At 51.0% G+C, this 15588-nt stretch overlaps 1 protein-coding gene across 2 annotated transcripts in view; it reads left to right on the top strand.

Moving 5' to 3' along the window:
- SREBF1 (sterol regulatory element binding transcription factor 1) overlaps positions 1-14362 on the top strand; it is a 44660-nt gene extending 30298 nt beyond the window's left edge. For both annotated transcript variants that reach the window (XM_080980962.1, XM_080980963.1), the window contains exons 14-19: positions 1833-1936; positions 2604-2736; positions 3938-4088; positions 8665-8850; positions 10668-10779; positions 12171-14362. In XM_080980962.1, coding sequence (XP_080837088.1) covers positions 1833-1936; positions 2604-2736; positions 3938-4088; positions 8665-8850; positions 10668-10779; positions 12171-12394 — 910 coding nt within the window. In that variant the 3' untranslated portion in view covers positions 12395-14362. The remainder of the gene's footprint in view (positions 1-1832; positions 1937-2603; positions 2737-3937; positions 4089-8664; positions 8851-10667; positions 10780-12170) is intronic.
- Positions 14363-15588: the final 1226 nt, after the last annotated feature.

Below are 15588 nucleotides of genomic sequence, written 5' to 3'. Positions count from 1 at the left end.
AAATACAATAACCTATTAAACATTAAAAGCTTCCCTAAACAGGGCTGCCTTCAGATGTCTTCTAAAAGTTTGGTAGTTATTTTTCTCTTTGACATCTGGTGGGAGGGTGTTCCACAGGGCGGGTGCCACCACCGAGAAGGCCCTCTGCCTGGTTCCCTGTAACTTGGCTTCTCATAGCGAGGGAAACGCCAGAAGGCCCTCGGCGCTGGACCTCAGTGTCTGGGCTGAACGATGGGGGTGGAGACGCTCCTTCAGGTATACTGGACCGAGGCTGTTCGTACTGATTCTCCTTGTTGCAGATTTGGCCGAATCCCCCTTCAAACTGCCCTGGAGAGGGGATTCCCACCCACCTCACTTGCTCCCAGTTTATCCCTTCCTATCCCCTTGGAACGCAGGGAGCTGCCTTCTTCTGAATTGGACTACCAGACCACCCAGTACAGTGGTGCCTCGCAAGACGAAATTAATCCGTTCCGCGAGTCTCTTCGTCTTGCGGTTTTTTCGTCTTGCAAAGCACGGCTATTAGCGGCTTAGCGGCTATTAACGGCTTAGCGGCTTAGCGGCTATTAACGGCTTAGCGGCTTTAAGAAAAAGGAAACAAACTCGCAAGAACTCGCAAGATGTTTCGTCTTGCGAAGCAAGCCCATAGGGAAATTCGTCTTGCGGAACGACTCAAAAAACGGAAAACTCTTTCGTCTTGTGTGTTTTTCGGCTTGCGAGGCATTCGTCTTGCGAGGTACCACTGTATTTGCCAGCACTGACTGGAGCAGCTTTGAAGGGTTTCGGTCTTTTCCCAGCCCAATCCCAGAGATGCCAGACATTGAACCGAGAACCTTTCCTGCTCTGAGCCACAGCCCTTTCCTAAGGGCAGCTGCACCCATAATTTCCCGCTGGGTCGTAGGGCATGCCGACAGGTTTTATAATCCCCACCGAGAAACGATAGGTGAGGTCTGCAACAGTCCTCTTCCCAGCTGTGATTCCCAGCATACTGCCTCCAACAGGGGAGGGAGAACATAGTTCTTGTGGCTTGTAGAGCCTTATCTTCCACTAAGCAGAGGTCTAGTGGGATCCTGCCTGCTTCCTGCCATTTGCAGCTGGTTTCCCAAGGTGACCTTGGTTTATTTCCTCCCCCTTGGAAAAGGGGGCTGTGGGTGCTTGCAGATGTGTGGGTGGAAGAGACCTTGCTAGAGAATATCTGGGGAGTTCAATTTTGCAACTCAGTGTTGGAAGGGTTTGTTGTTGATTGGGGAAACCCCAGAACTGGATGGTGCTGCTGATTTCAAATGGAATTGGTATTTGCAAAAAATGTCAACGGGAACTTAGTTTTCTTCTGCCCCTGGAATAACGTTGCATCGTGATGCAAAAGCTTCTTGCAGGCAAAATGTGCAAGGAAAGATCCCACCTTCTTCCTAAGTTATGCAGGCCCCAGACTCTAAAGGAATATTTAGGGCTGAATTCTACTGGACACACCATTCACACAGCCAGAACTTGTGTGAATGGGTTTCTGGAGGAAATGGGAGACACTTGTCTGGTGTAAGGTCCAAACTGGATTGAGATGGGGCCTTGGAGTGGGTCTGGTCCCGATCTTTGGTGGTTGGGCAAGCTTTCAATTTAATGCTTTTTTTTTAAAAAAAAAAGTCATTCAATCGCATTAATTGTTTTGTGTCTCGCTTTGGGCCCTTGGAAGCCCTGGCTTGGGGTACTGGGGAGGGGACTTCCTTTTGGCTGCCCCCTCCCCAATTAGAAGCCCAAACCAGGTTAAATTGCTGGAAACGGGAGCTCTGGCACCAGCGTTCATACCAAAATTCATCCTGGTTTCCTCTGTTTGGCTGCAGGGAGTTTTCCGACGCTCTGGAGTACCTGCATTTCCTCAACAGCTGTGCAGATGCCGTTCCCAGCCCAACGCCGTCCCTCAGCACCAGTCTGGATGCTGCCACAGGTGGGGAGCAACAAGCCAAGAGTTTCCTTAGGCGGGATGGGTCTGGAAGGGAACTGGAGACTTGTGGGACAGGGAGGAGAAGGAAGCCAGAGGTTTGTGCAGTTAAATAGAGGCTGGAGGACACTTTTGCTGCTGATAGAGATATGGTCTTTCTGTGCAAATCAGGGCATTTTGCAGCGGGCGATTTGCATCAGAACATTTTCTGATTTCCTAGGGCACGCGGGTGGCGCTGTGGGTTAAACCACAGAGCCTAGGACTTGCTGATCAGAAAGTTGGCGGTTCGAATCCCCGCGATGGGGTGAGCTCCTGTTGCTCGGTCCCTGCTCCTGCCAGCCTAGCAGTTCGAAAGCATGTGAAAATGCAAGTAGATAAATAGGTACCGCTCCGGTGGGAAGGTAAACGGCGTTTCCGTGCACTGCTCTGGTTCGCCAGAAGCGGCTTAGTCATGCTGGCCACATGACCCAGAAGCTGTACGCCAGCTCCGTCGGCTAGTAAAGCGAGATGAGATGGAGTTGTCAGGTGACTGGCAGCTGGGTCTCTCCACCCCTCCGGTCCAAGGGGAAAGCTAAGGATCTGGCCCTCTGAGCCCGCAACACCCACCTTGCCATAAGAGGTTCAGTGTTTCTGGCAGGATCCGCCTGACGCCATGTCCCTCTCCCTCCTCTAGGCACCGATCCCATTGCCCACTGGTGGGCATCTGTGGTTGCCATGGCGATCCACGGGCTGCAAGGGGATGACGAGGCTGTGGAGCGCCTGTACCCACTGGTGGAATCGATGCCAAGGGCCCTCCAGGCCTCTGAGTAAGTGGGGTGGGGAAAAATATGAATGTGTTGTTGTTTATATCCTACCTTTTTCTCCATGGAGCTTCGGGTGGCTCTGAGGTCTTCCTGTCCCCATTTTGTCCTAACAACAACCCCTGTGAGGTAGCTCCCCTATGAGAGAGAGAGGGAGACCAGGTCAACATCAAACAATCATAGAGAGAGTTGCAAGGGACCCCTGAGGGGCATCTAGTCCAACCCGCTGCAATGCAGGAATCTCGACTAAAGCATCCATGACAGATGGCTGTCCAACCTCTGCTTTAAAACCTTCAAGGAAGGAGAGTCCACAATCTCCCAAGGGAAACAGCTCTTACTGTCAGAAAGTTCTTCCTGATGTTTAGTCGGAATCTCCTTTCTTGGAACTTGAATCCATTGGTTCAGGTCCTATCCTCTGGAGCAGGAGAAAACAAGCTTGCTCCCTATTCCATGTGAGATATTTTAAGATGGCTATCATATTTCCTCTAAGTCTCCTCTTTTCCAGGCTAAACATACCCAACTCCCTCAACCGTAAGGCTTGGTTTCCAGACCCTTGGTCATCTTGGTTGCCCTCCTCTGCACACGTTCCAGCTTGTCAACATCCTTCTTAAACTGTGGCCAAGTGAGGATTTGAACCCTGGTCTCCCAGTCCCCAGCCTGACACCCTAACCACTATGCCAGACTGGCCAAAGACAGCAAAATCCTGCAAGGAGCTTGTAAGGAGTGTGATGGCAGCCAGGCTGCTCAGCGACATCGGCAGGGGGCTGAGTGTCATCTCCTCCTAAAACAAACGAAGAAGAATCAAAATCGTGCAAAGCTGGGTTTTGCAACCCTCTGTGAGGCCTCCGTTGGCTATAGAGAACCTCCAAGTTCAGGGGAAGTCTACCTCTGAGTACTGGTTGCTGCTCTGACGTTCTTAAGCTCCGTCTTGGAGCTTGCTTAGCTAACTTCTCTCATTTCGGTCATTTTCAGGATGCATTGTTCCACAGTCATAGGGGCTAGGAACTTGAATTTAAGCAAACAAACCCTGAGCTTTTAAAAATATATTTAAAGGAAACTGGATTCTGTGGCCAAAGGCAGACCTTGCAGCTTTCCCAGAGCTCTTCAGCCCACACAGAACGTTGCTGATTAGGGGGGCGGGCGGTTTCCCCCCTCCCCTGAAATGATGGGTTGGCAATTCATCCTGCTTCTCCTTTCTTCGCTGCAGGAATCCTCTTCCTCGCGCGGCGCTACATACCTTCAAGGCTGCGCGGGTGCTGATGGGCAAACTCGACTGCAGCCTGGGCCAGTGCGACAGAGCCGGCGACTACTTGCGAGACAGCTTGGCAGGGAACACGCCCCCCAGTGCCATCGACAGAGTGAGTTGCGGTGGGGGTGGAGCCTGGAGGCGTGGGCGGGGCCAAGCGGGAGGCCAGGGTGGCGCTTAAAGGGGTGGGCGGAGCTAATTTGTACTTACTTGCCCCCTGGAGGCGGAGCCTGGGGGTAACGGCCCAGATCCAGAGGCTGAGATTCTGAATGAGGCTTTGGCGCAAGGCTAGTTTGCCTGGAGCAGGCACCCCCAAACTTGGCCCTCCAGATGTTTTGCGACTACAATTCCCATCATCCCGGACCACTGGTCCTGTTAGCTAGGGATGATGGGAGTTGTAGTCCCAAAACATCTGGAGGGCTGAGTTTGGGGGTGCCTGGCCTGGAGCTTTGGATTCGTCCTGGAGCTAAAGTGCTCTGAATGGAGCCTCAAGTTGTGTCAGTGGCTCCCGGCTGGTTGCCCAAGAAATTATAAAGACAAGGAAAAGTTTCTTACAGTCCTTTTTTATTTCAGTCTTTACAGAGAGAGGCTATAGAACCCAGCCTCTTGGATAATGTTGTTGTCCCAAGTGAATCTCCACCCTCTGTCTCTCCCACTTCCTCATTCTTCATTCTCATCACCTCCTCTATGGGAGCTGCCATGTGCCCTCTGTCTTTGAGCTCTTTGCTCTCCCACTTTCAAGGCTCGCCGGGTTCTGGGAGACGGAGGCTCTGGGATGCTTTCTAATGACAACGTGTTAGCCCGATGTTGCTCTGCCTCTCCCGTGATTTCCCAGCTTTACCCCCTCATCTGCCTCCGAGCTGCAACCTCCCTCAAACCGCTGTTGTGAATCTATACTGTCTTCCTCTTCCTCCTCCCTGGAAGGGTCAGGATGGGCAGGTGGTCTCCACCACTCCTCCTCCTCTGCTCAGCCCCTGACATCTTGTGGCTGAAGAGGAACAATGTCTTTCCCTCCCCCAATTGTCTGGACACCTGCCTTTCTTCAGGTTCAACCCACTTCTTGGGCACCCTTCCTCCTTGTCCTTCAATTCCAAAAATTCTGTAACTAAGAAAGAGTACTTGAGTTTTCTTTTTTTCTTTTCCTCCTCCCTCGCAGTTACCTTTCCTTTAGTGCTGTGTCTTTTTGAGTGTAAGCCTGGAGGGCAGGGACTCTCTTCTGGTCACTGACGTTTGCAAGCTGCCCTGGGAGCCTTTGTGTGTCTGAAAAGCAGATTTTGTTCATTTTGAACAAATGAACACCTTTGCAAAAAAAGAGAAGGCAGTGGCTGAGGTACCTGGGTGATGGAGGTGGTCCAGCAACCCTTTAGCTCCTGCCCTCTGGGTGGGGTTTAGAATCAGGAGAGGTGCTAAGTGGGGAATGGGTTCTGCTTGGAAGACAATGAGTCTTAAGGGGGATGGATGGTCTGGGCCATGAGCAGTTGTCTATCTTGGGTTTTTTGCATCTGTGGGGTGAAGGGACTTTCTCAGCACAAGGGCCCATTCCCTTGTGTTGAACCTTCCGGGGGCCGCATGCTGAGGCAGTTGGGGGCCAGAGGCAAAAGGGGGCAGAGCAGCAGATGCAGCATACACTAGTTTTCCGTGTATAAGATGAGCTTATTTTATTAAGAAATTTTGCAAAAAAATCAGGGGCGTCTTATACTAGGATAGTGGAGAGGTGGGACAGGAGATTGGCGGCTGCCAGGAGCTGGAGATTGTCAGTGCTGTTTTTGTGGATGGTTGGTTGGTGTGGCAAGGTCTGCTGGCTATTGGTGATGTCCTCCGGCGAGCGTGCAGACGATTGGGGGGTTCGTTGATGTGCGTGGCTGTGGCAATCCTGTGGGTGAGTGATTTTCGGCAACCCCCACTCCAAAAAAAGCTCTACAAGTCTGGGCACTCCCCTCCGAAAATAAACTCAGCAACTGTGGGCAATCCTCCCTAAAAAAAGGTCAAAAACTATTGGCAATCTCCCCCCGAAAAAGCTCAACATCTCTGGGCAATCTCCCCCCATTTTCTCAATTTGGAGTCCTCAGAAACACGAGGGTGTCTTATAAAAGGGGGCATGTTATACATGGAAAAATACAGTACCTTTGTACCCATAGACTGCATTCCAGCCACACACAAAATTCTACTTGCTCATCTCTCTCCATCCCAGCAATCGAGGAGCCGTTAGTACAGCCCAGACAGAAGTCCTCAGGGAGGGAGGGCGCAAAGCAGGGTCAATGAGGGTTTCTGTGGGTCTCGACAGGGGCATGTGGTCTGTGGAGGGTCCAAGGGCTGGAGTGCAAGGTTCAAAGGGCCACATTTGGCCCCTGGTCCTGAAGTTCCCCACCTCTCTCTCTCTCTCTCTCTCTCTCTCTCTCTCCAAACATCCTGGTCTCGTTGTTTCTGAGGACAACCTTTCCCCACCTCTGGCGGCTGTGGAAACCGGGAGGCTGTGCAGAGGCGGGGGGGGGGTGGGCATTGTGGTGGTGTCGGGGGTGCATTGTAGTTGCATTGCATGTGCAGCCAAAGTGTGCAATGCCCCTCCAGTGCAGCCCTGAGGCCGCTTCTCCCGGCGGAGGGTCTTGGCAGCAGCCCAGGGCTTGCGAGAAGAGGCAGGAGCGGGAGGTTGTTCGGGGAAGACCTTGGGCTGTCACAGAGGGGTTGGACGCAGAGGAATGGTGGGAGGAACCAGCTGGGGAACCCCCAAGGGAAGAAGGCTCAGAGCTCAGGGAGGGGTGGTGGGACTTCAATGAGCGGTCAGAGGAAGAAGACTGGGAAGAGGAGGTGTCAGAAGCTGAAGAGGCAACAGGGCTAAGTGAGCAGGGAGAGTCTGTGGCAGAGAGCAGTCCAGACTCAGAGGCAGAAGCTGAAGCAGGAGAGGAAAGAGGGCAAGAGGCAGAGATGAGTCAGGCTGCTGAAGAGTCATGGGTGCCTCCCTTTCATGCGACAAGCTCCCCTCCCCACTTGCCTCCCAGAACCAGAAGGGGCATGAAAAGAGCAGAAGAGAAATTAGGGTCACACAGGCACAGTCTCAGATTGCTTGGAGAAAACCCTGGAGAGGAGGGACTTAGGCAGCTGTGGGGACGCAGAGATCTTCAGTCTCAGCAACTGCTTCATGGGGGCAAGACCTGCCAGAGATGAGTTGCTCTGCTCGTGAGGCCTGACCCTCCTGTGCAAGTCATGTTTTTGCTAATAAAGAATCACCTCCAACTTGCACAGTGTGATTTACTGCTGGCTCGCTCCTGTCGTCAGCCTAACACCCACCAACTATCAACCCTTATTGTCTCTCAGTGACTCTTCTTCTTTGGCAATCCCTCGTAGCCAAGTAAGATTGTCTTCCATAAATATGGTTTTAACAATGAGTCCGTAAGTGATTGTGGAGGCCAATTCTGGATCCACACGTCCTTCCACAGTGGGGACATAGGTTTCCAGTTGGGAGTTGATCATGGTGAGAGTTTGCCAAGCGTGCCTTCCTCTTAGTACGTTTCTCCTTCGCGTCCTGAGTTCGAGTGTCTTCAAAGCCCGTATTAGCTGCAGCTGGCAAAATTCTTGCAGGGATTTTAGCAAACCGTCTCTTGTCAATATCTGAGGTGACCCTTCCTGAATCCCAAAATGGTTTTCGGCCTTCTAGGGGGACAGTGGACATGATTTTCACTGCTCAACAGCTTTCAGAAAAACGCAGAGAGCAAATCCAACCCCTATATATGGCATTTATTGATTTAACTAAAGCTTTTGACACTGTAAATCGCAATGCCCTGTGGACTGTCCTTCTGAAGATTGGCTGTCCAGATAAATTTGTGAATATCATTCGGCTCCTCCATGATAATACGACAGCAACAATTGCAGATACCTACGACTCTCAAAGTGAACCATTCACAGTGGGAACAGGTGTGAAACAGGGTTGTGTTATTGCCCCAACTCTATTTATTATTTTCATTGCCATGATCCTGCCCTTTGTTGAAGGGAAACTCTCCACCGGAGTAGAAATCATATACGATATGATAATCTTTATTGTCATTGTCCCATACAGAACAACGAAATTGAAAAATCTACATAAGACATTCAAAAACCAACAAGCCCAGCTATTCCAACCTGGTTAGCCCCCTAAAAACTCTGATACCCCATTTTTAAATACAATATACTCCCATAGAGACTCCTTACACTGCGTTTAAAACCAAAATCGCATTTGGGTAGAAACTGTTTCTCAGGCAGCTAGTCCTAGTCTTTATAACCCTGTACCTTCTTCCAGAAGGCAGAAGCTGAAAGAGATCATTTCCGGGGTGCACACTATCCTGCGCTATCTCTGCAGCTTTCTTATGGCACCTGGAAGCATAGATTTGATCCAAGGTGGGAAGAGTGCACCCAGTTATTCTCTCCGCAGTCTTTACAACCCTGGACAGCATTGTTTTTCCCCTGACCGTGCAGCTCCCAAACCACACACAGAGACCATCAGTTAATACACTCTCAGTAGTGCAATGGTAAAATGCCATCAAAAGGTCCTTTAAGAGATTGTTTTTCTGCAAGAATTCTCAGAAAATATAACCTCTGCTTCCATCGAACAGATGGTAAGCTCTTTAATCCGCTCTTCCAGGATGCTGGACTAGGTGGGCCACTGGCCTGATCCGGGAGGTCTCTTCTCACTGTCTTGCGTTCTCTCTCTTTCTCAGGCTGTGCAGTTCCTCTTGTGTGACCTCCTGCTCATCACTCGCACCAGGCTCTGGCAGCAGCAGATGCAAGCAGGACAGCCACATGGCGCTCCCTACCAAGCCTCCACCCTTGAGCTCCGTGGCTTCCAGCAGGATCTCAGCAGCCTCCGGCGCCTGGCGCAAGCGGACAAGGCTGCCATGCACAGGGTGAGTGCGGCGCTGGGCTTCACTGCTCCCGTAAGCTCCTCATTGGCTCTGCAATGCGGCCGTCACTGCCGAGAGCGCTGGTTTTTAGTAATCCTATGAAGCTGTCTCACGCCGACTCAGAGACTTCTCCAGTCTGTTTATTTTATTTGTCCCATAAGAAGAATAGAATAGAAATAGAAATAGAAATAGAAATAGAAATAGAAATAGAAATAGAAATAGAAATAGAAATAGAAATAGAAATAGAAATAGAAATAGAAATAGAATAGAATAGAATAGAATAGAATAGAGTAGAATTTATTATTTATACCCTGCCCATCTGGTTGGGTTTCCCCAGCCACTCTGGGCGGCTTCCAACAGAGTGCCACTACCGAGAAGGCCCTCTGCCTGGTTTCCTTTAACCTTACTTCTCACAGTGAGGGAACTGCCAGAAGACCCTCGGATCTGGACCTCAGTGTCTGTGCAGAACAATGGGGGTGGAGACGCTCCTTCAGGTCTACTGGGCCGAGGCCGTTTAGGGCTTTAAAGGTCAGCACCAACACTTTGAATTGTAATTGAAAACGTACTGGGAGCCAATGTAGGTCTTTCAAGACTGGTGTTATGTGGTCTCGGTGGCCGCCCCCAGTCACCAGTCTAGCTGCCGCATTCTGGATTAGTTGTAGTTTCCGGGTCACCTTCAAAGGTAGCCCCACATAGAGCACATTGCAGTAGCCCAAGCGGGAGATAACTAGAGCATGCACCACTCTGGTGAGACAGTCCACAGGCAGGTAGGGTCTCAGCCTGCGTACCAAATTTATATACAGCTCGATTGCTGTTGTTTTTTATTTAAAAAAACCTTCAAAGGGGTTTACCGGAAAGATAATACCATGAAATCAAGAATAATTTAAAGCTTTCGTAAAGTTAACGTAGCAATGGACTAGAAAGTGGTCAGAACTCCCATCCGCTTTCTCAGCATCCGAATAGACTTGTCTGTGCAAGAATTGGAGATTACACTTGAAGGCACCTGCTTGCTATCAATAGGCAGGGAGTTCCAAAGTGGAGGTGCTGCCACACTAAAATATTGAGTTCTTACAAATGTGGAATGGGTATTATATGGCACCTTTAACAGTGCTGTTTCCACTGATCAGTTGGTCGAGTGGGCAGATCTTGTAATTAAACTGGTCCCAAGCTGTTAAGGGCTTGACAATGTGGAATTTGCAGCCCTCTGCGTGTTGTGAGGCTCTGAGGTCACATCTGTATCATATACCATGTTAAAAGTCGAGCCCCCCCCCCCGAATCCTGGGGGCTGTAGTTTGTTAAGGGTGCTAAGTTTCAAACTTTTGCTGAAATCCTCACAGGTGCAGGGTCTGTGTCATCCTTGCCTTCCTTTTGATGGCCAAGGGGTGTTTGTTGTGAGCATCCCTTCTTTCATTCTGCAATTCATCTCGCTGGTGGTCTGTGCTCTGCAGCCTCCCTGGGTGCCCAGCCATCAATTAAACCAGATCAGGAAGTGCAGGCAGCTGGGAAGGCTGCAAAGCGCCAGAGAAATCTTTTCTGTAAAGAAAAGCACATGTGTTTGAGAGTTGGCTGCCTTGCCACGGGGAAGTCAGCTTGAAAGCCTTTGACCACCAGAATTCTGACAAATTTCTAAATAAATTCTCAAGTGCTCTGAGAACGAGGCAGGGAACCTGTAGCCTCTTTTGCAGAGGACAGAAACTTTAGAGACCCTGGGAGAGATCTCTCGACACAGCGCTGGTTTTCGTGGCGATTCTGGTGGGAGGCAGCGGTGGGTGGTGCTGGGGGGAGTGTGGTGGTTCCTGACTCTGGCCTGCCCCCCACAGGTGTTCCTCCATGAGGCGACGGCCCGGCTGATGGCCCGAGCCAGCCCCACCCGGACCCACCAGCTGCTGGACCGCAGCCTGCGCAGGCGAGTTGCCTCGAGCATCAAAGGAGGTGAGTGACAGGGGTGTGGGCTTGGTCCATGCATGAACCACCATAAGCCACCTTACTCCGAATCAGACCCACTAGTCCATCCAGATCAGTACTGCCTCCACTGATTGGCAGTGACTCTTTGGGGAGATTCCCAGCCCCACCTGGAGATATCTTTGGGGATTGAACCTTCTGCATGCAAGGCAGGTGGTCTGCAACTGAGCTACAGCTCTTCCCTCTGAAAGCGGGTGATTTCATAGAATCATAGAGTTGGAAGGGACCCCGAGGGCCATCTAGTCCAGCCCCCTGCCATGCAAGAATCTTTCACCCAATGTGGGGCTCAAACCCACGACCCTCAGATTAAGAGTCTCCTGCTCTGCCAAGTGAGCTATGTTTTGCTCCTCACACCTGAATGCCTCTTCCGCCTTGGGGCCCTGCTTGCCTCCTCTCTGGACCACCTGTAAGAAGGCAGAGAGGTGGGGTCTAGCTGACTACATGCCCCATTTGCCCTAAGGGGCCAGTCTCCACCGCAGCACCCCACCCCAATCATAACACCTGAGAGGGTCTGTAGGGAGGGATAGTTGAAGGGTAGAGCCCAGCATTGGGAGTGAAAATAAGCTGTGGGTCTCTGGATTGGCCCTGGTGCCAGCCAGCGATGCAGCCTTATTAATCCATTCGTTGCATTCACATCCCGCCCCCCATTCCTGCCCCCAGGTGACGTACATGGTTCTTCCCCTCCTATTTAATCCCCAAAACTTCCCTGTGAGGTAGGTTGGGTTGAGAGAGGTGTGACTGGCTCCCAAGGTCCCCCCGTGAGCTTCATGGCAATGTGGGGGATTCGAACCCTGGTCTCTCCAACACTCTAACCATTGCACCATGCTGCCATGGGGGGGGGGAATGGCCAGTGCCAGATTTATGTATAAGATAAACAAGCTATAGCTTAGGGCCCCACTCTCTTGGGGGCCCCAAAATTTTTTAAAGGGAAATAAAACTGGATGTACGTTTCCGAAATATAAGATGAAAAACAAAATAAAACCTACATACAGTTAGAGCTTAATAATTATTTCACTATTAATATACTACTTCTTAATTGTATTTCACTGTTAATATAGTTCCTAATTGTATTTCAGTTCAACAATTACTTTGATAAAATACATATTTTGTTATGTGCAAATGGCTTTAGATACCTATTAGGTTCATAAATTACCACATAGCATATATTCAGCACAAGAAACAGCGACAATTTGTTGTTGACAAAGGACACCTGGCCATAGAAAGGGCCCAATTACCTTCAGTAGCTTAGGGCCTCATCAAACCTAAATCTGGCCCTGGGGGTGGCCTGTCCTTTCTTGCAGGGCCACCTCTTGCTTCCGTGCCCCATCCCGCTGACCTTCCGACATTGTTTTCCTTTCCAGCCAGCGACCACGAGAGCCAGCCGACGGCGCGAGAGCAGGCCGAGGCCCTCCTCCTCGCCTGCTCTTACCTGCCCCCCGCCTTCCTTCTGGGTCCTGGTCAGAGGATGGGCATGTTGGCGGAGGTGGCCCGATCCCTGGAGAAGCTGGGGGACAAAAGGACACTGCACGAGTGCCAGCAGATGATCATCCGGCTGGGAAGCGGGTCCACTGTCACCTCCAGCTAGAGAGAGGGGGCACCGAGGAGGACTTGTGGGGAGGAGGAAGAGGGCATAGAGGGAAGGCGACCCCTCTATGCACATGGCGAGTGTGTTCTCCTGGACTCTGGCAGGCGAGACAAAGGATCTGGCGTGGCTTGCAGAAGCCCGACTCTCCCCTCTCTTTCTCTCTCTCTAGGTAGTCATTACTCTGCAGGGCTACTCTCTCATCTCCCCCTAAGTTCTGTGGGGGGAGCCCCCCTCCTTGTGGCTGTGTGTGCTGAGCAGACCTATGTGACTTGGGGGGTGGGGAGCGCAAGCAAGCAAGTGGTGTTTTCCGATGAAGCACCTCCTGGCTGCGTGCTTATCCTGCTGTCGAAATTGGGGAGAAGGGAGATTTATCGCTGGCTGCATTGAGGCAGCTTTGGAAAAACCGGACGTCCTTGACAGAGCTGGTTCTTCGACGGGCAGGCAGGGAGCTGCTAGCGAGTCCAGCATGGGTTGCAACAGGAGCAGCGCCACCATGCAAATAAATGAGGAAAGGTTAGGAATTGGGTCCCCAAATGCATGCTTGGGTCAGAAGTATGTCCTGGGTCTGAAAAGGTTGCTTTTTAGAGCCATTCTGGGTGGGGTGCAAGTGCATTTTGTTCCGTTTCCTGCAAGCGGGTTCTGCATTTTGAGACACACCCACCCACCCTTGCAAATGCACACATGGCTTGAGGTGGTTCATTGCACTTCCATTGTAGCACCCCTATGGGGGGGCTGGCGGCTTTGCAATTGCCCGGTTTCCCATTGGCTGGCCTCTGTTCTTCTCTCTTGTCTCCACCTCCCCAGATAGTCTCCCCTACTTCCTGCCAGCAGCCCATGACAAGGCAAAGGGGACCCCTGGTGGCAAACCACCAGCACTGCAGGATGCCCCTCCATCTCTCTGGCCAGATGTGAGCAGCTTAAATGTGAGCTCCATTTCTCCAGAGCCGTCTCTGCTGTCAGACGCCTCCCGCTTCGCTCCTCCTCTGTCCTCTGAGGGCAGATGGGGACTCCTGTCAAGTGGCAGAGTGCTACAGTTCTGGGTTTTTCTGGAGGTGGGTCATGGGTTTCCCTGAGGCAACCCTCCCCAAGGATATTCACATGGTGGAATTGTCTCCAGGAGAAACTTTGTGCTTCGGTTACAGAAGAAAGTTCTCTGTCTCTCCACCCTTTGTAGTGGCTCCCTGTGAATGATTTGGCTATATTTTGGTGGGCTGGGAATTGTGGATTTCTGGCTCGGGTGTTCTGGACCCCCATGCTAGCATGCAGTCACTGTCTTGTTACCACACCGCAGGGCGTGTGTGCATGGATTTCTAAGGAAATTTTGCCACATGTATATTCCACCCACTCCTTTTCTGGCAGGCTTTCCCCAAAGTAGAATTCACACGCAAACACATGTCGCTGCCCTAATTCTTGGAGCTGCTGGCTGTGGGCACTTCATCGGTTGAATTTCTGCCTGCCGATCAGCTGTTAAAAGGCACCGGAGTCCTGCTAGAAAAGGCGGCCAGCCCATTTAAGAAAAAGCAGACTATTCTCTCTGGGGTTTTTTATTTTGTTTCACGAGTGTACGGGAAGGGAAACGATGAAAGGTCAGAGGGGCAGGCTGCTTCATTTTCTATCCCTCCAAATAGATTTTTGGTCCTAACAGCAAGCACCCCCAGTGTTGGTTCCATCAGGCTGTCTGGGTTAAGGATGTTGTTGCTATGGAGAAATTTCCTCTTGCGGGGCGCAGGTGTGACGGGAGAGGCAGGAAGGTCTGGCCTAATCATGGTGGGAATATGAACTGTGCCCTCTTCAGGGCTTCTGTTGCAGGAGCATTTCGGGGGTGTTTCTGTGTGTGAGAGAGATATTAGCGCACCCCACCCCTCCTCAATCTGCATTGCTCAGACACGCCTCTTCCATTTAAAAGTTATTTTCATAGCGTGAGGTTTTTTTGTACAGATGATAAAATAAAAGACCTACTTATTTATACCTCTTTTGTCTGTGACACTTTATTGAAGGAGTGGGAAAGGAATAGAGTATGCTTGAGCGGGGCTCAGCAGGTCACGGAGAGGAGTGGGAAAGAGACCACCTGCCATTTGAGACCCACGTGCCCCCGTTCAAATCCATGGGTGGACCAAAGACAAGTTTGCCAATGGCGGTTCGTTACGGTGGTTTGTATGAAGTCTCCAGGTTCAGAGAGGCAGTGCTCTAGCGAAGACCCAGGTCTCCAGGAGCACCAGTGGGGAAGGAGTCTTGCTTTGACGCCTTGCCTGAAAGCGTCTGGCTGGCCACTGAATGCAAGACTGAAAGGAGGATGCGAGACTGGATGCAGCTTCTGTTTGATCCAGGAAGGCTATGCATGGCCAAAGCAACCTTGTGCCGTCCAAATAGGCAAACCTCCTTTTCTTATAAAGACCTCTATTTGCACCCACTTCACACTAGATTGTGCAAATTGACTCCCATAAAAGGGTTGGAACGTTGATACATCATCTGTAATGACCTAATAGTCTGTGCAAACATTCCTTTGGTAGTATAGTTGTTGAGTAGCGAAGATGTGTGAACGCACCTTCCGTGTTTAAACCAAGGGTGTGGAGCTTCTGGTCTTCCAGTTCCTGTGGACTGCGACTCCCATTAGCCCCAGACAGCATGAACCCAAGGTCAGGGGCGATGGGGGTTGTAGTCCAACAACTAGGAGGCAACAGGTTCCATATCCCTTAGTTAAAACAGTGGATGTGATCGCTGTTGCATGGGCGTCTTCTCCTTCCTCCAAGCAGAGATGCTGGTCAGGTCCCTTGGCGGTCAATTATTCAGGTACCAGTGGGGACCATGCATATAGCATCGTTCTTCCTCTGGCGGGTTTCTGTTTATGTTCACGCACACCCTCACATGTCCGCGCACAGGCTGCCTCTCTCGTTCCCATCCTGACCTTGAAATCTGCACTGCAATCCTCATACCTGTTACGCTGCTGCTGTTTCAAATCTTCCTCTGCCTGGAAAGAGACACTTTCCTCCGATCGATGGCTTGCCATCGTAGGTCTCAGGTGTGAGGATTTTCTAGGGGAGCCTAGTACGCTACCTCGGACTGAGGGATGCCTGAATTGATTGGATTGGCAGGCGATTGGCTCAAGTTTATTGGGCACCTACTGAATTGGGTGATTAGAGCAACTGGTTATTCTATCCTTACTCCCTCAATGGATGGGGGGTGGCAGAAAAATA

The sequence above is a fragment of the Podarcis pityusensis genome, assembly GCF_964106645.2.
Source record: "Podarcis pityusensis genome assembly, chromosome: 14".
NCBI classification, from domain to species: domain Eukaryota; kingdom Metazoa; phylum Chordata; class Lepidosauria; order Squamata; family Lacertidae; genus Podarcis; species Podarcis pityusensis.
The sequence above is the reverse complement of the archived record's forward strand: the minus strand, read 5'-3'. Positions and strand labels throughout refer to the sequence as shown.